Source organism: Gracilinanus agilis, chromosome 2, assembly GCF_016433145.1.
Source record: "Gracilinanus agilis isolate LMUSP501 chromosome 2, AgileGrace, whole genome shotgun sequence".
NCBI lineage: Eukaryota > Metazoa > Chordata > Mammalia > Didelphimorphia > Didelphidae > Gracilinanus > Gracilinanus agilis.
The window spans coordinates 369,272,433-369,298,644 of record NC_058131.1 but is presented as its reverse complement, the minus strand read 5'-3'; the positions used below and the strand labels follow the sequence as shown (position 1 = coordinate 369,298,644).

At 38.9% G+C, this 26,212-nt stretch overlaps 1 protein-coding gene across 1 annotated transcript in view; it reads right to left on the bottom strand.

The window, feature by feature from the left end:
- The window catches only part of SLIT3 (slit guidance ligand 3), an 835,110-nt gene that overhangs the window by 203,138 nt on the left and 605,760 nt on the right, over positions 1-26,212 (bottom strand). The window contains exon 6 of the mRNA XM_044659841.1: positions 20,820-20,891. Coding sequence (XP_044515776.1) covers positions 20,820-20,891 — 72 coding nt within the window. The remainder of the gene's footprint in view (positions 1-20,819; positions 20,892-26,212) is intronic.

The following is a 26,212-nucleotide window of genomic DNA, read 5'->3' as shown; positions in this document are numbered from 1 at the left end:
AAATGGCAAACTTGGCCAGTGTCTCTGCCAAGAAAACTCTAAATGAGGGTTACAAAGAGCCAGATGGTGACTGAAAAAAAGTGACTGAACTGAATATTTCTTTAGCCTTTACTATGTGCTAGGCACTGTACTAAGCTCTTAACAATTATTTCCTTTGATCCTCACAGCATCCCTGGAAGGTAGGGCACTATTGTTGTTAGCCCCATTTTATAGATGAGAAAACTAAGGCATTTAGAGGTTAAGTAACTTGCCCAGGGTCACAAGTAGTAAGAATCTGACTCTAGGTCAGGTGCTCTATTCCCTGCACCACTGACTTGCTTTGTTGTCCATTAAAATGTGCTCCCCTTTCTGTGTCTCTCCTGCCCTCAGTGCCATGCCCAGAACATAGAAAGGGTAGAGTGAATGTCTGTGAAGACTTCTCTCTATCCTCTCCTGAGAGTTATGATTTGCAAACCTCACAAAGGAGGCAGCTGATCGGCAGAGGCGTGATGAAACAAAGTCTGCGGGCTCCTGACTGTGGGCCATTAGTCCCAGCACTACCATTCTCCCTGCCTAGAAATTGTTTTCATGCTACTGTGCTGACTCAGCTCCATTAGGATGCATATGGAATGTATATTCTTTGCTGAGTCTGCATTATTGGATTACACGCAAGGGGGACCAGTGTGAGTTGAGGAAAAAAGTATCACTACTCTTCCTCTAGGTCCCAGACACTAAGTGCAAAGGTCTGTTCCTCCCTCCTCACTACCAACAATCTGCCTTCTTAATACTAATAGTAATTGCAACATGACTTTGCATTGATAATAGCTAGTCCTATCCCACTGAAAAATAATAACTTTGTATTTGTTTTTCTATCTCATGATGTGCACGTTGTGTCTTCCCTCATACAGTGTGGTAACCTCCTTCTGGGCAGGGAGATTTCAATTTTTTTTTTTTGTGATTGGTTGATGAGTTAGAGGATTCTCATCATTTATAAAGCATTATATATGTTATAATACAATATCTATAATTATATACGTTAAAATACAACATCTATAATTATATATGTTATAATACATCTATAACTATATGTCATATAATATAATTATAATACAACATTATATATGTTATAATATATACGTTATAAATTATAAAACATTATAATAGGCACCATTTCTTTTGATCTTTACAATACTCTTATGAGGAAAGCTGGGTAGGTATTATTCTTTTCATTTCACAGAGGCAAGTGATTAGTCCAAACTTATGCAATCAGTTAAGTAGCCAGATTTAAACTTGGAAGGACTCTTCCCTTCTTTGAATTATATATCTACATATTTATATATTTTATTATCCCACCCCTAGAATGTAAGCTCCTTGAGGGCAAGGACTGATTTTCATTTTATTTTGGTAATCCCAGTGCCTACTGCATACTTCATGCGTTTAATAAATAAATCTTGAGTTGGCTCAAACTAGAAATCTGGTCTTCTGACTCCTGTATTTTCCCTGCTTTCCATATGAAGTCAACCAATCATCCCAATATCACATTCACCCTTTTTGGAAAGTCTTTTGTCAACTGTAAAGCACTAAGTAAATAACATCATTCCTATTGTTTATTTCCTCTCTAAGCTGCCAGCTTCCTTGCTCTTGTCGGGGGCCCTGGCAAGCTCTGGAAGGAAAAGAGGGGAAAAGCGTTCTCTTTCAAGAAAACCTAATTGTCATGGACACCGTTCTAGCGTGAACTCTCTTCTGTTTTTCAGCAGGCAGGGGGTGGATCACACCGTTCTTATGTGAACTGTCTGCTCTGCTCTCCACGCAGTAGGTGCTTAATAAACCTTTGTTGTATCGTAATGTACTATCTATTCCCATGGGTAAGGGCTGTGCTCAGCCCGAATGCTGAGGCTCAACAAAACTCGTCAGCATCCTATCGCCCTTCCTCTCTGCCTACATCATCCTAAGACGGGAATAGCCGAGGTGGTGGGATAATAGGAACACTCTCGCTAAACCAGGCTCCCCCATTCTGCCGGTGGTCTGCAGGATCAAAGGCAATCAAAGGGACTTTCTGAGCTGGGACGGGAAGAGGAGTGGGGAGAAGCCTCTCACTCGGCCTTCTTACTTTAGCCTCTATCCTGGGTGCTGCAGCTTACTGAGTTCCTTGATCTCTCTGAGGACCATTTAAATTAAAGCTCATAACCACTGTGTGGGCATATAATGAAAGCAACTGATGCTGCACTGATTAATCCATTACTCTCAACTGTTAGAAAACATAATGATCTCACAAGGGGCCTTATTCACTGACGTATAGCAGCCGGGCTCTAATTTGACACCTCAAATTAGCAGCCAAAGCAATAACAGCTGGGGTTTTTGTCTCAATATTTGTACCCAACTCGAAAATGATTTGGCACTGGGTGAGCGTTATTTTTAAACATGGAGCTCTCACCGCCAAGTAACATTTTAAATGGTCTCCAGGTGTCATGTAAAACCTACAGATATAAATAAAAACAATCAATTGCCAATTTAGGACTTTTTTGTGACTGAGAATGACTCCTTAATAGGAGGTCTTATCTTTAATTTGTTATAAATTTTGAAACTAGATTTTGAAGAGTGAAAAGCTGCTTCTATTCACCCAGTTGATCTCTGTGTTAAACAAAAATGTATGGGGGGAGGGGGAGATTCTTTTAAAGGAATTTTCAAATGCAAAAATGAAAAATAGAGAAAACTCAAAATTTTGGCTCTTTCCATGTTTTGCTTTATTTTAATTCTCAACACTGTCTTTATTCATGACTTCCATTGTCTCTAGAGGACGAACTTCATTTTTGAGAGCTAATTGTAGAGTGGACAGAGTGCTAAGACATGAAGTAAGGAAGACTCAGGTTCAAATCCAATCTTGGACACTTCCTAGCTCTTGTAACCTTGGATAAACTACTTAATCTTTCTGAGCCTCAGTTTCTTCATCATCTGTAAAATATGAAGGAAGTTGGACTACATGGACTCTAAGGTCTCTTCCAGCTCCAAATTTTGGATACTACACTCTCATTTGTTCTCACAGAAGATGGAACCCAAAGGCAAATTTGGAATGGTAGGACTGGCTTGAATTGAAGAATGTATTAGCTGAATATGCTATAAACTAGGGCATCCATGAGAAGCCAGTTTCCCCCACTCTATTTCATCACTTATAAAAATAGAAGCTTGAGCATCAATTGGCCCTACTAAAATGATTAGAATCACATAGTAAGCACTGTAATAAACTAGAATACATAGAGAGGAGGGTGCCCAGGATGGTGAAGGGACTCTAAACTATGCCATATGAGAATCAGTTGAAGGAATGGGAGATGTTTTACCTGAAGAAGAATAGTCTTAGTTGGGGAAGCATGAATGTTCTCTTCAAATATTTGGAACCTTATATATGCAGGGAAGGGGTGGCACAGTGGATAGAACACTGGACTAAGAATCAGGATGACTCATCTTCAGGAGTTCAAATTTGGCCTTGGACACTTACTAGCTGGGCGACCCTGGGTAAGACACTTAACCTTATTTGCCTCAGTTTCCTCATCTATAGAGAATGAACTAGAGAGGGAAAGAGAACCCCACATGGGGTCACAGAGGCAGACAAGACTGAAAAACTACTGAAGGACAATAACGAAGTTAAATGCCTTAGCTTTTTCCCCACCACCTGGTCCAGTTAAATCTTGGATAACCTCTCTTCAAATGAATGATTTTCTACAAGATTATTCTTAATGTCACTTTCAGTTGTCATTATTAAGGGATAAGGAGTACTTAAGAAATTCATATAAATAAATAAATGCTAAGTAAAACTCTCCAAAGTAAAATAATTTCTGTGTGCTCTGGTATTCTGACTTTGCATAATAGTAATAATTCTTTTACCAAAGTTCTTCTCTGATATCTCATCATGGAATGGAAAGGACACTGAATTTTTAATGGCTATCTTAATAGAGCACAGATCCTGGCTGGGCCCTGGCCAAGCTGGTAAGGCTTTAAGTATGGGCCCAGTGATGGACTAGTTAGATGTCTTATCACAGGACCAGCTTAGCTACATTTTTTGGTTCATTGTTAGAAGGCTGGTTGTTAGATGAAAAATTATTTCAGACTCAGCAACTCACAAAGACAAGCTCTTAAAATGCAGAGGGATGTGACCTGTCTTTTTCTGGAGTGAATATCTACACTGATGAAATCATGGATCCTATGAAACACTGGTCAGTATTGTAATTATTATTAACAACAACCATAAAAATGCTACTTTCCACTTATCAACACGTACATTATGAGCTCTTTTGAAACAAAGCACTTAAACTGTAAAGTTCCTTTAAAAAAATCTCTATAACTCTGGGCACCTAATGGCTGCTTAATTAATGTTTGTCAAATGGAATCAAAGCTCTTTGTTATTTTTTCTTTTTGTCTAGACCTGTGATTTCATCAGTAGACTAGCAGTTCATCTGCAACTTCTAGCCTCTAAGAGTTAGCTATGACACAGAATATAGAAGTACACAGAACATGGACTGGATGTAGTGACCCATTCCACCCACACTCTGTGTTCATCTTTATTGAGAGCTTAATGACTTGCTTACAGTTATAATATCTATTAATGGGACAGATATTAGGTACAGTGGATAGAATACTGAGCCTGGAGTCAGGAAGACTTATTTTCCCGAGTTCAAATCTAGCCTCAAATACTAACTAATTGTGTGACCCTGGGCAAGTCACTTAACCCTGTTTGCCTCAGTTTCCTCAACTGTAAAATGAGTTGGAGAAGGAAATGGCAAAGCACTCCAGTATCTCTGACAAGAAAACTCCAAATGGGACCACGAAGATGAGTCATCTGTGACCGAAACAACAGAACAACAATGTACATCTATCAAGTTTCATAAACAAGACTACAATTCAGGTCTCTTTGACTCCAATGCTGGCTTTCTATTCATTTTAAACCAAGGTATCTTTCATTTCACTTGGAATAATCACCTGAGTGAGATAAGGCAGGATAAGTCTTTCTCTACTCCCATCGCCACCCTCTATTTCTACCATAGAAATTTTCAATAAAGGAATAGATACTTGCTTCTAGTCACATAACAGATCTCTCCTAGAACACTGCTCGAATCCATCACATTCTATTCTGTATCCTAGTTAATAATTTGCCTTTGATTTATTTTCTATACTGTAACAGAAGTGATAGTATTTATCATCTTTCTTCCTTCCCTCCTTCCTTCCTTTCCACCCTTTCTCTCCTCCCCTCTCCTCTCGTCTCCTCTCCTTTACTTTCCTTCCTTTTTCTCCTTACATTTGCTTAGTAGAGTATTGGATAAAAGTTTGTTGAAATGAACTGAGTTTAAGTGAAAGGAGCTTGGTGTACTCCACATTCCATACCAACCATATTACTGTACACTATCTTTAGAATTCGTGCTTTCCTTGTCTTTGGAGTTAATCTTTCAATTTTAAAAAACTGCTGCTCAATTCCTTTGTACAGGGCAGAGCACTAGTAATACTCTTTTTACTTAATGAGTTTGTTGTTTGTTTTTCCTTATGAAAAAGACACTTAAAATTCACTTAAATGCATTGGACTAATCCATTACTTTGGGTGAAAGGGACTTTGTGTTTTGATGAGATCTGTGATTTCCTCAATGAAGGGAGCACTCTATTGAGGAAGTGCTAGCAATGTAGATGGGTGCTTCTTCAATTTAGAGTCTTAGAGAGTTGGAAGAGTGAAATGACTTATTTAAGGGAAGCCTATGTCTGGAGGTAGGACCTGAACACAGATTCCTTCCTGACACTGAGGTGAGAATGTTAACTATTCTGTCCCAGCTCTAAGCCTCAGTAATTAAGAAGATATATTTTTTTCAAAAGTATATTCCTATTGGGCAGCTGGGTAGCACAGTGGATTGAGAGCCAGCTCTAGAGAAAACCCAGTATTCCTGGGTTCAAATTTGGCCTTGGACATTTCTTAGTTGTGTGACCCTGGCAAGTCACTTTACTCCAGTTGTCTAGCCCTTCCTACTCTTCTGTCTTAGAACCTATACTTGACGTTAATTCTTAGACAGAAGGTAAAGGTTAAAAAAAACCCTGGAGGACATGACTACAAAATCTCTTCCAGTTCTGAATCTTGGGAGCCTGGGTAAGTCTCTTTCTTTGTGCCTAGGCCTCAATTTGGTACTTATCTTCTTTTGTGGTTTGGTGGTACATAGGTTTAAATACATTCTATCATCTATTTAAGCTATAGTAGTTTAAGCCACTACTTGTGGCCTATTTGAACTAACTAGAACTGTTTCTAAAGGAAGCAACTCAAATTCTTGAGTAAAAGGACCATCTATATATGGTTTCCTCATCTGTCAAATGTGAGAATTGGACAAGATCATCTCAAAGGTTGCTTCTAACTATAACTTTGTGAACTTCTATGTATATTTTGGGCCTCTAAGCTAAGAAAGCAAAAAAAATTGTCATTATGCCATCATAGGATTAATACTTGAAGAGGCTGTACCAGTTATTTTACAAAAAAGGGAAATTGAAGCTCAAAGGTATGAGTATGACTTGTTCCCACAATAAGTGACTGAGCTTAGACTTCAAGCTCAAGTCATCTGAATAAACCTAAAATTCTTTCCACTAAACTATTAACTGAAAGGGAAAGAAATTCCTTTGATCTTGCTCTTTGGGAATAGGTGGATTTGACTAGGTAGAATTTAAATTCCCTGTGTTATACAGACTTGTAAACAGGTAGGGTGCCCATGATTTTGGCTACTAGTGGCTATTCTGGAGAGTGGTAGCAGTGGTATGAAGTGAAATCATTCTACCATAGGACCCTAAAGGGATGAGAAGTGACTGTAAATTATTCATTTTGCTACACGGTGATGGAGCAGTCACCTGGTGCCCATGTTTGAACAATAACAGGGCATCTGGTGGAAATATGAAAAAGTCAGTCCAAAGAATGCAGCATTTGGAAGCATTCAAGTGATTGGCGGACTTTCATTCTTTATCCAAATGTTTGACTTTCTGTTGCTCCATTCATTAAAGGTGGAGGATGTTCCCCTGGGTTTGTAGTGTGAGAATGGGCTCATGAAACTGATGGAAATTTTGCTGGCTGCTTCATTTTTAGAAAATCTTCTAAGTTTGTAATGGAATAAAGAATCAACATTTACTCCTCTGACCCAAGTGCCCAAAGCTTGCATCCTTAGGGCAGAATTTCCTTCTACCTCTTCTGTAATTCTCAGTGCTCAGCACAGAGTCTGGACCAGAGTGAACACTTAATAAATGTGTGTGGACTGACTGACCAGAGAAGTTTGGTGTTGTTTTGTTTTGTGAGGGTGGGTTTTGTCCTCAAGGTACCGCTCGCTTCCCTGCATGGTGCCAGGCACATTGTAAAATTAAGATGAGAATAAGCAGGATAAATTAATAGAGAAAAAAAATCACCAAAATAGGGTAGTTGTTTTTCAAAAAAAAAAAAAAAAGAAAAGAAAAAAATTCTGTTAGGAGCTTCTGAAGATTTAATGGATTTCATAATGAAGCCAGAGGCAATTTGATCAAGGTTTAATTTTATGAATCAAATATTAAATGGTTTATGTCAATGTCTATGCCTATGGCTCAGAGATGTAAGTAAGACAGGTTGATCCAGCTTTGCTCTAAAATTGAGAGTGATGATAACACTTGCACTTCTTTGGCAAGTAGAAATAACTGAATCTAGTACCTAGTTAGTAAGAATGCTTAACTAAAACAAGGAGCAATCAGATGGCAATATTCCTTCTTTAGGCAGCCGGTCTCTAGGGAGGTCCTTCCTGACCTTCATTCTGTCCTATACTGACCCTGGGCGTCAGCCTTATCTTTTTTTACCCCTATGGGAACTTGTTTCCCAATGATGGAAGTCTCACCATGAGGTCTCTCCATCTCAATTTGTCTTCAATATCTCATTCGAGGGGATTTCTCATGGCATCTGCCCCCAACACCATTATTGTTAGTTAGGACTTTGCTTTGACATCATAAATCATAACTCAGAATGACTTCTCAAAATTTACTGATTAGTATTAGTTTTGCCTTGGAGAAACAGGGCATCTCCTTATTAGACTACAGGCTCCTGAAGAGTAGGGATCTTGGCTTATCTAAACATCATAGCACAGAACTTAATGTCATATTTGTATCACCCTCTTTCTCTCTCTGTGTCAGTCTTTCTCTTTCACTCTCTGTGCCTCTCTTTTCTTTCCTTCTCTATCCCCATCTCCAACCTTTTCCCTTTTCTGCAGTTAAGTGCAACACTCACTTCATTCCTTCACTCATCTGGGAGATAGGGATACTTACTCTGTGGCTTCTAAATTAGTCATCTGAGGAAGAGATTAAAAACAAAACACCCAACATACTATCCCTCGCACTGCTTACCAGACAAGGAACAAAATGGAATAATGTAGAATCAAAGAATGTGTTGGAAGAGATCTTAGAAGACAATTTTCAAGACCCACTTTTTCACAACTATGGAAACTAAGGCCCAGAGAAAGTTGAGAATTTTGCTCAAATTGTCACAGCTTAAGAAACTGCGATACATCCCTATTAATAATAATAATGATCATGACAATCACAACATTTATATAGTGCCTACTTTTCTGTCCATTCTACAACATTCTTGGGAAACTGTACGGGATAGAATAGCACCATAGCTTTTCTCCCAAATGTGCTCTGGGATACCAGAAACTTTCAACACAGCAAATATCCCAGTCTATTCCTGTAATTTTAGGGACCCAGAGGCAAAATTTTGCAAAAAGGCAAAACAGTTCTTGATGCTAAAAGCAAAGCCCTTTTTATTAGGGTATATTTCAACTCATATGAAGGACCTAATTTGGAGCAAGGAGTAGAGGTGAGACAAGAAGGGAGAAGGGATCTAAAATAAATGATCTATCTGGGTCTCAGTCACTACAGAGAAAAGTATATGACTTAGGTGTCAGTGACCCTCCAAGAGGGAAATCACTGAGCCTCTGGGATAGTGGGTGATCTTTGCACTACAGAAGGAGGAGAAAGGGGGTTGAAGACATTATGAAAGTCTGCCCTCAGGACTTGGCATATTTAGGTTAAGCCCAGCTCCTTCTAGTCACCTTCCATGATGCACATGTAAGAATTTCTTAGCAGAGTAGACCAAGGCCAGGGCCAAAGGTTTTATAGAGAGGGGATGGGGTCTTGCTCAAGAACATCTGAATAGTTTACTGTTTCTAAAGTGAGTCAGAGAAATGCCAGAGATTGGCTAGAAGGCTCCTCTCACAGAAGTTTCCAGGACATATGATTATAGCATAAAAAAATCTCAGATTTGGAAGGTTCCAGAAAAGGAGTACAAAGCAGGAAAAGGGCCATCTAAAACAGAGGTGGTTTATTCCAGGCACAGGAGCCATTCAGAGAGGCTTCCCCCAAACAAGAGAATTTCCTGATTACCATAGTAACTGGCCAATTTGGAGCTTTCAAAGTGAAAATGGGACAACAGCATGCTTTTTTTTTCCTGTGAGTCTACAGTTTGACATGAACATTGCTCTCTTGGGTAGAAGGACATAAAATGATATGGGGACTGATGAAAGGGAAAAATAACCGCCAGTCATACTCATAATACTATTTATCAGAGCTTCTCCAGACAACTGAGGAACAGGAGGATGAGGAGAATCCATCCATCTGTCCAGTGATAACCTTGCATATAAGGTGAGAGGTACCTGACTATCTTATTTACCTGTTAGAAACTTGGTTTCTGCAATGATTTTTGCTCTCTACTAGCTTGATTGTCACATAACTATCCCCTAACCCTAAACTCCTTGCTGCTACTCCTGCCTCCCACTCATCCAGGATATTAAAATACTTTTTTTCCCTTATTGTTTTAAAGGCAGGTTTTTGATATGGGGTCTGCAATTTCTTTAAAAAATTTTTTATAACTATTTCAATGTAATTGGATTCCTTTGCAATTTTGTGCATTTTATTTTATGCATTTAAAAACTTTTTCCCTGAGAAGGGGTCCATAGGTTTCACCAGATTGCCAAAGGGGTTCACGACACAAAAAATGTCAAGAATCCTGTTTTAGGTCATAGAGAAAGTCAGTGTAGTACAATGGAGAGAGTGCTGACATTGAAGCCAAAAGGATGTGTTCCAGTACTACTTCTAACATACTGGCTATGTACCCCTGGATAAATGGCTTAACTTTTAAAGTGCTTTAAGGCAACTCTAATGACTTTAAGTTGCAGAGAAGGTTCTGACCTGAGTTAGTAGATGAGGTTTCCTAACTTTGAAATTTCATCTGCCATTGAAACCATAGGCCTAGATTCTATCCTTTCAGTGTATGATGCAAAACTGCTGCAGGAATATATCCAGGCAGAATTTTTGTCAAGAAAAATCACACAGCCAAGAACCCATCTAGACAAAATCCTTAATTGATTGGAATATTCAGATTTAAGGGGAAGAAGCCAATTTTGGGAAAATATGGGATTTTATTTTTTTAAAAATGGGCAGGTAAAGTCTCAGCACTAGCATAGAAGCCATAGCCTAATGCTCTGACATCTATTTATATCTATAGGCCAGTTCAGTGAGAATTGAGAATTGAAAGTGAATGATAAGCCTGAGGCGCTTCGAGATTCTCAGTCACCAAAGAAAGATTCAGTTATGTACCCTCTCTACTGTCTACTCACTATGGCAAGAATGTGTTCTAATATAGTTAAGGAAGATTTTTACAACAAAGAAAATAAGATTTCTACCTCCCTCTCAGTTAACCAGAAAGCCGAGTTTCTCAAGCATTCTAGTTACATGATATATGTATTTTTTAAAAGATTGAGCAGCTATTCTTTAAAAATGGAAGAATATGATTTGGGTTCTAAGGCTCCTCTCCCTTTCTCTTTGTGTTAAAAGCTAGCTTCTGAGTCTAAATTAAGCCTTTTATTTCAAGTACATAAAAGGGGAAGTCTGGATGAAGTGAAACAAAGGGCTCATGTAACATGAAGGAGAAACATGCATGTGGGAAAAATGCATTTGTGTTCAAGTATTCCAGCAGCAGCAGGATAGAAGTTAAGAATGCACCTTGTGCCCTGCAAATTTAATCTTGATTGCCCGAACTGATCACAATTTTCAGCGAAATAGAGAAAGAAATCACATTCTCATGGCATTTTTAGGCTTTCATTAAGCAGTGACAGCCTCTATATTCAAAGTTATGTCATGACTAACACTCTGCCTCCAAAAACAGTTGAAATAAATAGAATGTTTCTGTTTAATAGAGACACCCTACCCGGATATTCTGCAAATAGGTAGAAATGGGGCTGCTCCCTTTCAGACAGAAGACACCAATTCTCAACATCTCCAATTTTGTTCATTTTAAGGAAATCACCACTTAGCTAGAAAAAAAATGCAAAGCACAGAGAGCTTACCAAGAAGGCAACCCAGGAAAAGTGACTGAGTTTCAATAAAAAACCAGAATAAAATATTTAAAAATAATTAGGGTACAACTACATTCTCAGTTCCTATCAGAGACAACATTTATTGGAGAACAGGAAGATTATATATCATAAGGCTAGTGATTTAGACTTGGAGTTGTAAAAGTCCCGGGTTCAGAATCCTATCTCTGCACATACTATAAGCATGATCTTGGGCAGGCCACTTAATCTGGCTCAGTTTTTCCTCCCTCATCTGTAAAATGGAAATAAAGCACTTACCTCATTGGGTTTATAAAGTTTAGATAAGGCAAGATACTTTGCAATTCATAACTGGAACACAAATGTCAGCATTGTTATTATTCCATTCTTCTCATTTTCTTTCTTTTTTTTAAACTTTTAACTTCCATTTTAGAATAAATATTGTGTATGGGTTCTAAGGAAGAAGAATGGTAAAGGCTAAGCAATGGGAGTTAAGTGACTTGCCCAGGGTAACATAAATGTCTGAGGCCGGATTTGAACCAAGGACCTTCCTTCTCTGGGCCTGGCTGTATCCACTGAGCCCCTCAGTCTTTTAATGGCATTCAGAAAGAAGTGGTCCTATAATAAACTGCCATCTTACTTTTGCTCCTTCATGGTTAATTTTTGGTAAAATACTATATAGGTAGATATAAGAATTGCTTTTTTTTTAACTTAATGAAAGTATTGAAATGCAAGCTCAATTCCCATAGAATGACTGAAAACATTATTATTACTGTTATTATTATTATTTTCAATATAGAGTGCTGGAAACATCTTTCTGGATAAGAATCAAAACCCTCCCAAGACCATAGTTAAGATATAAATGTAAAAATATTCATTATTCTCTACCAAATCATATCCCTCCTTCAAAATTCTGCTTCAAAATCCTCCCTTTTCCAGGAATTCAATTCTTTAGCATCATTCAATTCAACAAGTATTTATTTCTAGATACATCTGGTTTCAAACACTGAACTTACAATGATCATTGCAATTTTAAGTTAATGTTTGTACTATCTAGCTCCCTATGCACAATAGATAAGGCTATTATTGGTAGGGTTTTGGCCCAACTACTAGAAAATAACAGATTGAAATTAATCCTTATCTTCCTAAGATGGAACCATTGTTATCAACTTGGTCATATGGTGGTTTGTTAGAAAGTCTCATTACTTCATTTTCCTTTTGCCTTTGGTATCTAAGTACATTTCTGTGATTTGGAAAACAAATGGCACCATATAGTTTAGAAATCCCTAAACTAGAATGAAAGAATCTTGGTATTTAGATAAAGGAACTCAGAAGCTATACGAGAAGCAGAGAGGTGGTACAACAGACAGAGTGCTAGAACTGGAGCTAGGAAAACATGAATTCAAATCTAGCCTGAGACGCTTCCTTGCTGTGTGTGACTCCGGGCAGATTGCTTAACTTCTATCTGTCTTAGTTTCCTCAAATGTAAAATGAGGATGATAATAATAATAGCTTCTACCTCATAGGTTGCTGTGAGGATAAAATGAAATAATATTTGCAAAGTGATTAGCACAAGGCCTGGCCCATTGTAGGCATTTAATAAATGTTTGTTTCTTTCCTTCCTTTTTATAGAATCCACCCTATATCAAGTACTCCTTTGCTCTTTGAAAAAATTCCCTTGAAAGGGAAACAATTATTTCATGAGGCAGCCCACCTCATTTTTGCACAGGTCTAATCGCCAGGAAGTAATCCTTTACTTCAAACCTAAATTTGCCTTTTTGCCTAGTTCTTCAATGCAAAACAAATCTCATTCTCATCTGTGGGATACCACTTCAAACACTTGATAACAACTATCCTGCACTCCCACTAAATCTTTTCTTCTTCAAGCAAGTGATATAGTAGAGAGAATGCTAGATCTGGCATGGGAAAGTCTTGAGCTTAAATCACATTTTCTGGGCAAGCTGCTTAAACTGTCTGCCTCAGTTTCCTCCTCTTTAAAATGGGCTTAATAATATCACCTATCTACCAGGGTTGTCATGAGGATCAAATGAGATAATATTTGTAAAGTGCTTTGCAAACTGTAAAGTGCTATCTAAATGTTAGCTATTATTTATCCTGGCTCTTAACACTACAGGTGTGGTCTGAGGAGGCTGAGTGCAGTAAGACTATCACTGCTACGGTCCTAGATGCTCCTCCTACCAGAGCAGCCTTAGATTGTATTGGCTTTCTTGGCTGACCCATCACACTGTGGTTTCATTTGGCATTTCTTATTTACTGCTTGGTCTTACTGGATGAGAATGACTACAAAATTCTGGATCATTCCTACCAGTGCATTAAATATTGAAGGTTTCTCCCCTTAGCATGAACCTTTCATGGTATATCAGTGATTCCCAAAGTGGGCGCCACTGCCTCCTGGTGGGTGCTGCAGCGATCCCAAGGAGTGGTGATAGCCACACTCTTTTTGTATTACATTCTATTCTGAGTTCAATAAATAGTTTTATAATTTCTAGGGGGTGCTAAGTAATATTTTTCTGGAAACGGGGCAGTAGGCCAAACAAGTTTGGGAACCACTGGACTGGAAGCACCATGCTTCCATGTCTTATCATGGAGCATGTATGGCATATGGGAGGAGGGAGGTATTATACTGGAGAATGATGGGGTTCAAATCAGAAGGCTAGAGGTTCCATTCCTGCTTTTGACATTTAATAGCTGTGTGACCCTTAGCAAGTCTATTTAACTGCATGCTGCCTCAGTTTCCTCATCTGTATAATTAGAAAAAATAGAAAATATAAATAAATAACCCTCATCTATATAAATAGAAAGAATATCAGTAGCACTTACCTCACAGTCGTGAGAAGTCAATGTGACAACATGTGCCATGGGCTTTGTTATCCTTCAAGTGCTATGTAAATACTAGTTATTACTATTGTTTTTAGAGCAGATGTGAGATTTCATTTGTAGAGGGAACTCCTAATAAAGAAACTCATTCTACCAATGAGAATCAACACACGCTCAAACTAACAGCTTGAGACGATAATCTCAGAGGCCTGAAGTTAAGTGCTGTGATTGGGGTCATCACACAGCCAGTCTAGGTTAAAGACTCAACTTCTAGCTCTTCTAAATCTGAGAATCACTCCTACCCACTATACCATATTGCCCATTATTATTATTTTAAATCCTTATCTTCTGTCTAAGAATTGATACTAGGTTCCAAGGCAGAAGAGCGGTAAGGGCTAATTAACGGGGGTTAAGTGACTTGCTTAGGGTCACATGGCTAGGAAATGTCTGGGGTCATATTTGAACCCAGGACTTCCCATCTCTAGGCCTGGCTCTTTATCCACTGAGCCACCTTGTTGCCCTCAGTCTAATATTATTATCCCTGATTGTTAGTGTAGTAGAGTAGAGAGAGGATCAACTCTGGAATCAAGATCTGCGTTCAAATATAATACACACTACCTAGGTGTGTGTATTATATCTACTTCAGCTCTCTCTGTCCTTGGCAACTTTCTAAGACTAAAAGCTATAGATAAGTTGATGAAATTGTTGATCTGCATCAGTTGCCTTACTAGGAACTCCACAAACTGATAAAGCCAAAGATTCAGATCTAAAAAAAAGAAATTATCAATAATAATCAAAATGCAGATGATGCCAGAGAGATGGCAATAGGAGAGTTCAATTAAGTAGAACCATTGTGATTAAAAAAAATTAGCTGTGAGTCTAATTCACACATTACTTCTTACCTCTGCTGGGATCAAACTAAAAGTGAAATTGCCTTCAGAGTCAAAGGGGATTCATGGAATCATTCACTTCTTGAGGAGATTGGTCCATAAGACAAAGTGAAAATAGGATCCTGCTGGATTCCTGGGTCAGTGACCCACTCAGTTTAAAAATCCAGAGCCAGAGTCAGGACAGGGTGTTTGGCATGGCTTAAAGTTATGGCCCATTGAATCGGAAAAATTACACTTTTTACATATGTGATGGCTTCTGACAAAATAAATGAGACTAAAAAGCAAATTAAAAAAAAAATGTAATGCCCCATGTGTTAGGGAGACCAGAATTTACTGGCATTAAAAATATGCATCGTTATAAAAAAAAAGTCATATTAAGTGTGTCTCTTGTTGTATTCCAATGTATGTTATGCTTTGGGCGATTGCCTACCTTGCCTATCTCTAGTCCCGGCTACCTGGGGGAACCACAGTCTCCAAGCCACCACCCAGCTCTTCATATGCCCTTGGAACTCCAGAAGAATGTGGCATGTAGAAATTTCTTTGATTAAGGAGCCTGGTGATAAAAAACCTTAAAGTATTTCAAGATGAAAATACAGTATTGAAAACTAGAACATATTTTTTTTCTCAATTATAAAAAGTTAATTCTGTCCCTTCCCTTTCCCTTCCCTCCTCCCTCCAAAGTTCATATATATAGTAGTGTGAATTTTTTTTCTGGAAAAGTTTACAAAGGATATGGACTTCAACTCCACCCCTCTTGCCCCACCCTTCAATTCATTTATCAACTGTTCCCCCTAGCAGTTCGGTATTTGGAAAAGTAAAGGGATAATTACAACATGTAGGTGATATAAATGAAGATACGTGGGGCATATGAAAACTATACAGACCTATTTTAACCTTTATATGACTTGGTTAAACATGGCGATTAGCCAAGATCTGATCAACCAGGGGAAGACGATACATATTTTTAAAAAATTTCTACACTATCCCAATGTCCATCTTTATGATGCTAAACAGTGACACCAGATGAGTAGCCTAGATTTGTTCTCCCCGACCATCCTGACCACTGCCCCACTAACCCGATATTTTGTTTTCTAAAAATTTGATAAGGATTATAGATTTCAAGTTGGAAGGCACCTTATAAGTCATCAAATCCAACCCTCTTATTTTATCGATGAGGAAATTGAAGACCAGACAGATTAGGTGACTTCCATTAAGTGTCTGAGATGGGATTAAAATGAAGATTTTCCTGACTCCAAGTCCAACACCATACACTGTACCGTACTGCTATTACCATGTTAAGGTATAAAAGACACAGGGTACAGGCAAGCTATCTGAATCTCCTAATTCTGCCTTGATGTCCTAAAGTTCTCTTGCCCTGGCTGGCCGAGGACATAGGGAACCAATGGGAAATACACACCTAAAAAATTGACGAATGACCTCACTTACAATAAGGAACATGGGGAAGGGAGGTAGGAATGATTAAAAAAATGGGGAAGGGATGTAGGAATGATTAAAAAAAAATCTCATTGGTGGAGGATTTACCATATGCAAAGGGGCACACCTACTTCTTGGACTTTCTGAACTTAGTAGAGGTATGTTCATCTTACCAGAACAAAACAAAAGCTCAAACCACTCAAATCCATAGTAATAGAACAGATGGATTAGGGAGCAGTGATTTGTGTTACAAAGGTATCATCTGCTTCATGTAAAGATCTCTTTACACGGAAGAATCATCTTATACCATTTACATGTTTGCTTACTGACTATTTAAGTATTTGACAGTCTCTAGAAAGGGCAGAAAAAGTTAATGCTAAACTGTTAGGCTCTACCATAAATTAAAGATCAATCAGAGTTATGGTGTAAGTAAATGGGAAAATAGGATTTAATTTACAAACTGCACCCCCCCCCAAACAAAAACTCTCTGCTTTATATTCAATTTTGCAATACATGTCTTTTCAGTGAGGTGTAATAATGCAAACAATTTAGCATTCAGACCAAATGATGTGATAGAACTGTGGCAGAATGGGATGAGACTGAAAGTCTTCTTATTCATTGCATTTCACCGAGGGATAGATAAATGATCCCAAGGTAAATACCAGGAAGGAGGGAATCTCTTGGTATATCAAACTTTGCTGACAATTATATGATGCAGTTTCCAGTAAGGGCCTCCACAGAAAACACTTCCATACTCCACCCCTCCTGAGGCAGGATGACTACTTGTCATGCAGATGGCCTTAAGTTTTCCTGTGTGATCTTGGGGAAGTGACTTACCCATTCTGATCATCAAAATGAATATAATGATACTTGCACTGGTGTACAGAGTTGCGGTCTCTAGAAACTTTAAGTACTGTAGAACTGTGAACTGTGGTTATTATTAAATGTAGCTTTAGATAATGTATTGGAAACAAGCACGCGATACGCATACGGCTTTTAAAATGGCATCAGTGTCTGACAATTGCCGTTCACCCCTACAAACCGGTCTCTAAAAGCTGTCCTTTCATCTAGCACTTATGTCTTTTTTTAAGACAATGCAATTGGCTACATCAGCCCGGCCTCAGTGGCAAAAGCTGAAACAGAAAGCTAAAATGATTATTTTCTTGGAAGGCAAATACACCTCTTCTATTTCCAAGGTAAATGGGGCCACTGGCTTATCCCACTCGATGTATTTCCACAGGTACTTCCAATCCACAACTTCCTCCCAAGTCAATTAGAAGATGGTGTTCCCTGGGATTACCACAGGTCTGCCCAGTTTCCCGCTTTCTGCTGACAGCATTAGAATGTACAAAGTACAGACTCCCAGAATTAGAGAGTTGTGAGGGACTGCAGAGGTTAAGTGAAGCTAATTCCCACCCAAAGTGGCAATCCTAGCTACACCACCGCCAGTCCACTTGCTTTGAAGACTACTCGTGCCATGAAACTCTTTTCCTACCAACAAAGCCAATTCCAATTTTGGATGGCTCTAGGTGTTACGTCCTTCCTTATCCTGAGCTAGCACCTGCCTCTCATTGGTCCCAGGTCTGTTCTCTAGGGTCATATGAAGGAACTGGTTGGATCCCCTCGCTAAAGTCAAAGGCTTTGGTTTCTTCACGCTGTGTATTGACACACTCTCTTTTGTGAGCATGGGAAGAGCTCTGGAATTCCCTCCTGTCCCCCCTGCCACGTGTGCCTAAAACCCACTTATTAGTTAACTTCCAACATTTCCCAGTGTCCAATTTAATATTAGAGATGGTGTTTATCAAGTGAGATAATATATGTAAAGTGCTTTGCAAGCCCCAAAGCACTGCTAAAGACTACCTGTTACTATTACCAATTAGATGTTGATGTGGACATGAAAATGACACTTTTTGAGGTTTGAGGGATGAGTGGGTCAGGTGGGAGGGTGGAGGGTAATTCTTCAACAGGAGAGGGCTCATGAAATAGTTAGTGCTAACCAATTTTGGAATCTCTCAGTGCCGAGATGGATTATCTCAGAGTTACGTACCTATGCTAGATATTTAAAACTCATAGAATCAGTGATTATGATTAATCTTAAGCACTAAACTATGCAAGGCCAGATGAACAAGTCTAAAACAAAGCTACTGCTGTGAGCTAGTTTGGGATTGAGATGATAAAAACCTGATCTCGTTGGTTTCTGGCAACCATGTCTTTACCAGTGTAGGTCTTTGTGTTTTAATTTAGGATGAACTAATGTATTTGGGTACCAATACCATGTATTTCCTTTATCCCTATAAATTTAGGGAGAGGAAGGCTTATGCTACCCAACAGTCAGATGGACTATGCTTGAATAAGGACAGCTTCTGCTATCCCTGATCATGCAAAGTAACCTAGATGTATGGTGAAAAATCACATTTACTTTATGAAAGTCAGTAACAACTTCTTTTTTTTCCCCTTGGATTTTTTTTTACAAGGAACATTCATGTCTTTTTTCACCTCTCTTCAATCATGGAGCAAGAAGTTAGGACCCTCCTTACCCTTTCCCCAAATGCTATTCACGAGGGGAGCCCCAATTTGTGGATTATAGGTACGCAAGGATTGTAGAGCTCTCTTGTTAATATGCTGCCCACCCCAGTAGATGAGTTTGGTTAAGAAGAGTATATTTCTTGTCTTTCTTAGTTCTGAGCAGGATTGCCTAGCGATGCAGGGTGTCACACCCTTGCCTCACTCATTCCTCTAGCAATTTAAGGTTTATAAAGCATTGCCCCCGTACCAGTCCTTCCAGTCAAATAGTGAAATTATTATTATCACCACTTTACAGGTATGGGAACTGAGGCTTAGAGAGATTATGGCTTGCCCACAGTCATATAAACTAGAAAGTATTAGAACCTGGGCTCAAAACTAACTCATCGATCACTGAGTCCAGTGATCTTTTCATTCTGCTACTTTGCCTCTCTCATCAAATTTCAAAAGTCTTAAAGCATCCATAACTCCTTTTCTTTCCCATGATCCTTCCCTGAGCCATCTCCTTTACTAATAATGTGTCTGGGCCTTTTTCAACTCATCTCTGTCTGCAGGGCAGGGTTTGGGTTGGGTGTGTGAGTAGAGTGGGGATTTTCTCTTTCTCTTTCTTCCCTCAAGTACAAAGGTGACTTCTTCATGCATTCATTCATTTCTTCATCTGGGAGTCAGAGATACATATTCTTCAGTTTCTGAATCATTCATTTTAAGGAAAGGATAAAATAAATTTCTAATACACCCTCCTCTCCTGGGTGAAATGATACCATCAGAATAATTCAGAATCATAGGTAACTAGAAGTGGAAGGGAACTTAGGGCATCTTTTAGCTCAATCTCCTCATTTCATAGATAGGGAAACTGAGGCTCAATGAGATAGGGAAACAGAGACAGAGATGCAGTGACTTGCTCAAGGTCACCTAGTTGGCTAATGACAAGTACATTGTTCTTTTCCCACATAGTACCCTTTTCTATATTTCCAAACCATGAGAAGTGTAGTTTTCAGTAGCTACCATCAACATTTTACATTCACCCAATGGCACCAGCTAGTGGAGGGAACTGCCAGACTGTGGGGCACTGAGGACTTTCCCCACTGGTTGGTAATCAGGACGCTCAATTCCTGCTAGTTGGAAACTTTATGTGACTAGCTCTAGACCACTTTCATCAGCAATGCTTTTTTCCCAGCATACTGGGTGGGGATTGTGGGTGGTGATCATAGTGGGGACCTCCTACAGCCTTTGTTTTCTGTGGTCCTTTAGGGTCAGTATATAAAGTTAAGATTTAAATTACAGAGGAGATCATGGCAACAACGACTGGACTTTTTTTTTTTTTTGTCTCTGCCCTGCAATAAGATCTCTTTGGAGATTAGCACCTGCCCTCTGCCCGGTGGTCCTTTTTCAGACTTGGGGTTATTTTAACTGGCCCTTCTTTCCAACCTTCCCCCCACCAAACCTGTTACCATCTTTCTGTTCATATACTCTCTCAAAGGCTCTCTCGCTGTACACTGTGTAAGGTTCTTGCCCAGCCACAGTCCATCTGTTTCACCCAGCAACAAATATGGCATTTTCGGAGCTCCCTGGGAGCAGCGGCTCTATTGTGACTTAATTAGGAGGAACCCCAGTTTGTGGGAGGTGAGAAATCACACTTTGCTGCCTGCAACTCTTTGACCGAGACAACCCAGAGGGCTCTACCCCTTTCCAATTTTAGTAGCATTGCAGCAGGGGACACAGAAATGTACACACATACACACACACAAATACATACGCGCACACACACACACACACATAGGAAGAACAAATCACAAAATCAACTCACAGGATCTCCAAATCACGCAGGGCTCTGAAGGCTCCATCTTCGATGCAGCTGATCTGGTTGTTGTCCAGTTGCCTGCAGAAAATGAAGGGGAGAGCATGAAGGCTGAGTAGGGAAGAACTGGGGGCTGCCTCGAAGCACAGGGGCCCGGCGTCCCCTGGCCACTGGAGTGTCCCTCTACCCCTTTGCAGTCTGTGCTCGGCACCAGAGAGGAGGTTTGCTCAGTGCCTGCCACGCTGCTCTGTCTCTCCACACTGACTGTCTGAAAGAACTGCACAGACGAGCTCACCAAAGGCTGTCAGGTCTCAGTAAATATTAATTGCGCATTTTTTTTTAAGGCAGAAGGGAGTAATTTCATTACATTAGGGCATCCAATCCATTACGAGCTCTTACCGTCATGTCACTGAAACAATTTCATTAAGCTAAAGGCCTGTAAATCATTGGAGGTCACTGCTCTGCCCTCTGCGACCTCCCAGAATGCCTCTTTTCTCTCGCTCTCTCCCTCTCTCTCTTTTCCCTTTTACTGGAAGTTGCAGTCCTCTGTCCTGACACAGTGCTAAATCTCAGGGCTTTATCTGCCCAAGAGCTGCAAGGGTGCATGGGGAATATACCAATTCCAAATTAGACTCAACTAATCTAATTTTATAGTCTTTTTATTATTCTAAGCACCAAATGTCTGTGGTGGTTCGATGCCTCTCTGCATTGTTACTGGTCCCATCTGGTAGGTCATTCTATTGAAACATTTCTGACTAAATACAGATTCCCACAAACTGCACCAACCATCATCAGCATTAAAGAAATCCATTGATAGAGGCACTAGGGGTGGTGGGGTGGGGGTGGTGTAGCATTATAGTTTCTGACTTCCAGAAAGAGGGACCACTTCATTTAAAATTGAGGAGAATTAAATGCACCTCTTTGGTACCCCCTTTCTTCCTCTTCCAGCAACGCCCCATCTGCTACGCAGAGAGTGTTTTACTTATGTCTTAGGAGGTATTTTCATCAGTGTGCATTTTCAAGTGTGATCTACACAATTTTAGTTGGGATTAGATATTTGTGGAATCTTCTGACAAATAACATTTTAAAAAACAAAATGTTGAGCGTGTGTATATGTATGCAAATATAGACATTTGTAGAATGCCTGGAAATGACAAAATACATATATGTATACAAAGGATATGATTTTGAAAGGGAAAAAAATGCTAAATTCTCAATCGACAGATTTTTTTTCTTTAACTTTAGACCGATGGATCCCATGACACTTTCCAGTGACTGACTATAAGAAGTGTAACCATACCAAAAAACTTAAAAATAAACCTTTTTTAAAAAAAAATCAGGAAAAATGTCTCTCTACATAGGGCGTCCCTATCATAATCGTGATTTGTACAATGCGCTATTCTTTACAGAGACAATTTGATCTTCCTTAAAGAATAGAGTAAGGATATACTAGATAATGTTTATGAAATCTTCCCAAATTTCTCAGAAGAATTAAATGATGTTGTCACAGTGAAACACTGTTGTGCGATATATAAAGTAAGTGTAGTACGTGCATTTATGCATGTGTATAAAACACACCCAATTACATACCCAACAGAGATATGGTATGAAAAGATTCTGCCGCGGTATTGTGGGAAATGGTCTCATTTTAGTAAAAGCTCATAAAAAAGATTTAGGCATCTTAATTTTTTAAAAACAAAATAAGAAGTTAGCATCGCCATAGGCAAGAGTACTCTTCAAGTGTGTGAACTCATTGTGTAGTGATAATTTCAAGCTTCTTCAGGGAGTCTATCCCCGTAGGAGACCTTTTCTGGGCCACGCGTGTCCCGTCTTCCTTGAAGCAGTTCTTCACACTAGTGTGACACAACCTACGGCTATTCTGCAAGTGTGTGGAGGTTCTCTGTTCCCCCTGATGTCCCATATTAGATACTTAGTGTGATCCCCCTTTTGCTAGGTTTATCAACATTTCAAGGGTTTATAAATCAATACTAGTTGATGCCAGAATTCCCATTCTCCTCAGGGGTCTCATACAAGCAGCCTCTTATAATGTCCATTCTTGCAGTTTTATCAACATTTTCAAGAGTTTATGCATCAACCTTAGTCCTGATCTCCTCACTTCCCGACTACACCACCCCCAAGCCCAAGACAAGGCCACCAAACCTTACCAGAAGAAATGCAATGCAATTGACTTACAACTCTGAGAAGCTGTTCGTAGAACCCGCTGAATTAGGCAAAATCCCATAGTCCTGCTTAAGCTGCATGACATTTAAGAAAGCAGATTGGAAATTCCAGGACAGTGACCAGAGATCAGTAAGCTCTCGGTCCTCAATTTCTGCCGACGGATCAAAGGGGTCTGTATTGGTTGTGTATTATTAATTGGCTAGATTTCCAGACCGCTTTAAGTTGACTTTCCAAGAATATCAGGCAAAAAATTCTAGGGAACTTTAAATGGGAAGCATTGTGAACATTATAAAGACAGAATTCAGAGAAAGAAAATGAATGAAAGAAAAATGGCAATGGGGAAATGGGTGTAAAAGGAGAACGAAATACTAGAGGAAAGAAGAGACAATGCTAGGCTGCCTAGATGCTGCTACACTCTGGCATTCACCTTCCCATAGTATTTCACATCCTTAAAAGGTGTCATGCATCTTAGAAGCAGCATTTATTAGAAAAAGAGTCTGGCCACCTTAAGGCAAATCAGAATGTCTAATATATCATGACAATTATGTGATGTTTTAAAAATTCTACTTGACAGTCCCAGTTTGACAGGTAGTTGTTTAACCAAAAGTAAAGGGAACTAGGTTTGACATATAAATATAATAGTCTAGGTTTGCTTTACATAATAGCTGTTTAAAAACATACATGAAAACTATCAGAATTTAAAGTATGGATATTTGAATGAGTTTCATTTTCATTCTGCACTTGTGAGGATGTAGTCCTGTTTATTTTAACAGGGATAGTCCTCTATTCATTATAAAAACACCAGGTACACTAAGCCCAAGCAGCAGAGTTTTACAGAGACTAGTATATGTGTTAGTCCAAAAGCTGCACTCGTCACCCTATTTATTATGCCAGTCTCTAACTAGATCTATGAGAAGCCACAAAACCAAATGAAAACTGAAATTTTCAGTAAATCACTGAAACCAACTTGCCTCCATAGTACTAAACCTAAAGTCAGATGTTTCCATTTTCCACAATTTTTCAGAGTCAAAGAACACTTCCAGTAATTAGTTTAGTAGATGAGATAGTCTTCACAGTAAAAACAAAGTAAATAAATATTTGGCTCCAAAATGGTACTAGGACAACATTTTTAAATCTATAGAAATAAATAAAAAATCTTTCACCTCATCATGGGCTACAGATAGCAAAATAAATACAGGACTGACTCCTTTCTGACTGTGATGGAGCAGAATACCTGGAAATAAAATATATTCTTGTCATTAGAATACACAGACACATGAGACATTGGGAGCCAGAATGATGACATCTGTCTGCTTCTGTGAAATGACTTAACTTGAGTCTGCTGATGGATATTACAAGTTCCCTTGTCAAAGGACCATTTCACACCTTTGAAAGAACTCATTCTAAGACACTCTTTTAAAGCAAACAAAACGGACCCACACCTCTCAGTTAAATACAGATTTCATTCCAGAGACTCTGCAGACCATTGTGGGTTCCATTCTTGGGATACTTAAAGGCTATTGTTTCTACGTTCCTTCAGGCCACAAGAAGTCAGTTTTCCAATGCTAATGAGATAATTTCCCAAATATTTGTATGAAATAAAGATCTCTGGAAGTATCAAAACACAGACTTAGAAACTGTCAGACCTGGATTCATGTCTGACAATTCAATAACTTGTAGAAGGACAGACCCAGAGTATATCTCCTTCAGTCCTAGCAAGAATACCTCATCCTGGGGGCTTTGGGAAAGAGGTTCGGAGGGAGACTTCTGACTGTTATTATGTACTGAGGAAGAGGAATGCCAGAAGTTAAATATAAAATATCCTTAGTTGAGGCTAAAATCATGCAGTCCATTTTTTCTTCCAGCTTGGTAAAGAGCACTGGATTTTAACTTCACACATTAACTCAGAGCTCTTCTGCCAAGGTGAATGGGCAGCCCTGGAATTTGTCTTATTAAATTACCTGCTTTGATTTCCTTAGAAGCTCCTGGGATCACAGATTTCTGCAACTGGAATTCGCTATTAAGAAGTGGGAAGAGGTAGCTGACGGAACCCTGAGAAAAGAATGACTTCCCGGCTGCTCTGATGCTCTGGGAAAGCACCAAAGAAGATCAGGCAAAGGTCCGAAAGCTGATGTAAGAATGTAAAATTACTCTCTCAAAACAACAAACAGATGGAATTTTTGTATGAACTCTCATTTGTAAGTACAATATGCCATCCTATTAGCTCTTTGGATATTTGATCTAAACTTCCATTTTCATGATAAAAATGGACCACAAAATTTCTTAGTAGATTAAAGTTTGAATAGATACTTCAAAGCGAAGTTTAAAAATTCAAGAACTGAAAATAACAGTAACTAATAAAATTCAAGGTTCAGGGGATGATGGATTTAGTCCCAAGAAGAGACTTTGTTTTTATTCTTCTTCTCATACACCCCAATTATCATGTCATATTTCACCTCTTTCTTCATCCTTTCTCCACCAGAGCTATGGGAATTTATTTTTGAAAATGAAACAAACATCCAAAGACTATCAAAACTGAATGAAAGGTGGAAAATATAGTCTATTTTCAATAGTGAATAAATGATTAAGTTATTTACCTTTCAAAATAATGGTCTATCTTTGACTATTGTTTTAGGATACCTTCATTCTTTAAGAGCTATTACTTTTGTGTATTATAAGAGCCCTCTGGACCAAATTAGCAGGCACTCCCCGCTCTAGTACTGTGGCTGACTCAGGTAGCCGGCGTTATTGCAGTGTTTCTTAAGTCACTAAATGGATTATCTTCCAAATTCTTTGGGGTGGGCTACCAATTTCTGTTAGTTAGCCTATATCTGCAAATTTGATAGAAATATCGTTCTGCATTAAAGTATAACGAAAATTAATTTCCAAGTCAAAACACATCTTTAAGCAAATAAAGCAAGGAAATAAAGTCAAACCATTTGTTGTGGTCCTTCTATGAGCCAACTACTGGGCTAGGTATATATACAATGATGAAGACAAAATCTTTGCCTTTTAGGCAACGATCAGTTTAAGGCAGGGCTCACGTACCCTGATCGTATAATGCCCAGAGAACAATGATTGAAATCAATCAAAATTTTTTTCAAAAATCAAAATTGATTATTGTTAGCTTTGATTAATATGTACACATAGACACATTTCTTATATACCATGTAGCACTTAATTTTCTGTGTTATGTGGAGGTGGAGTATAGCAAAAATTTT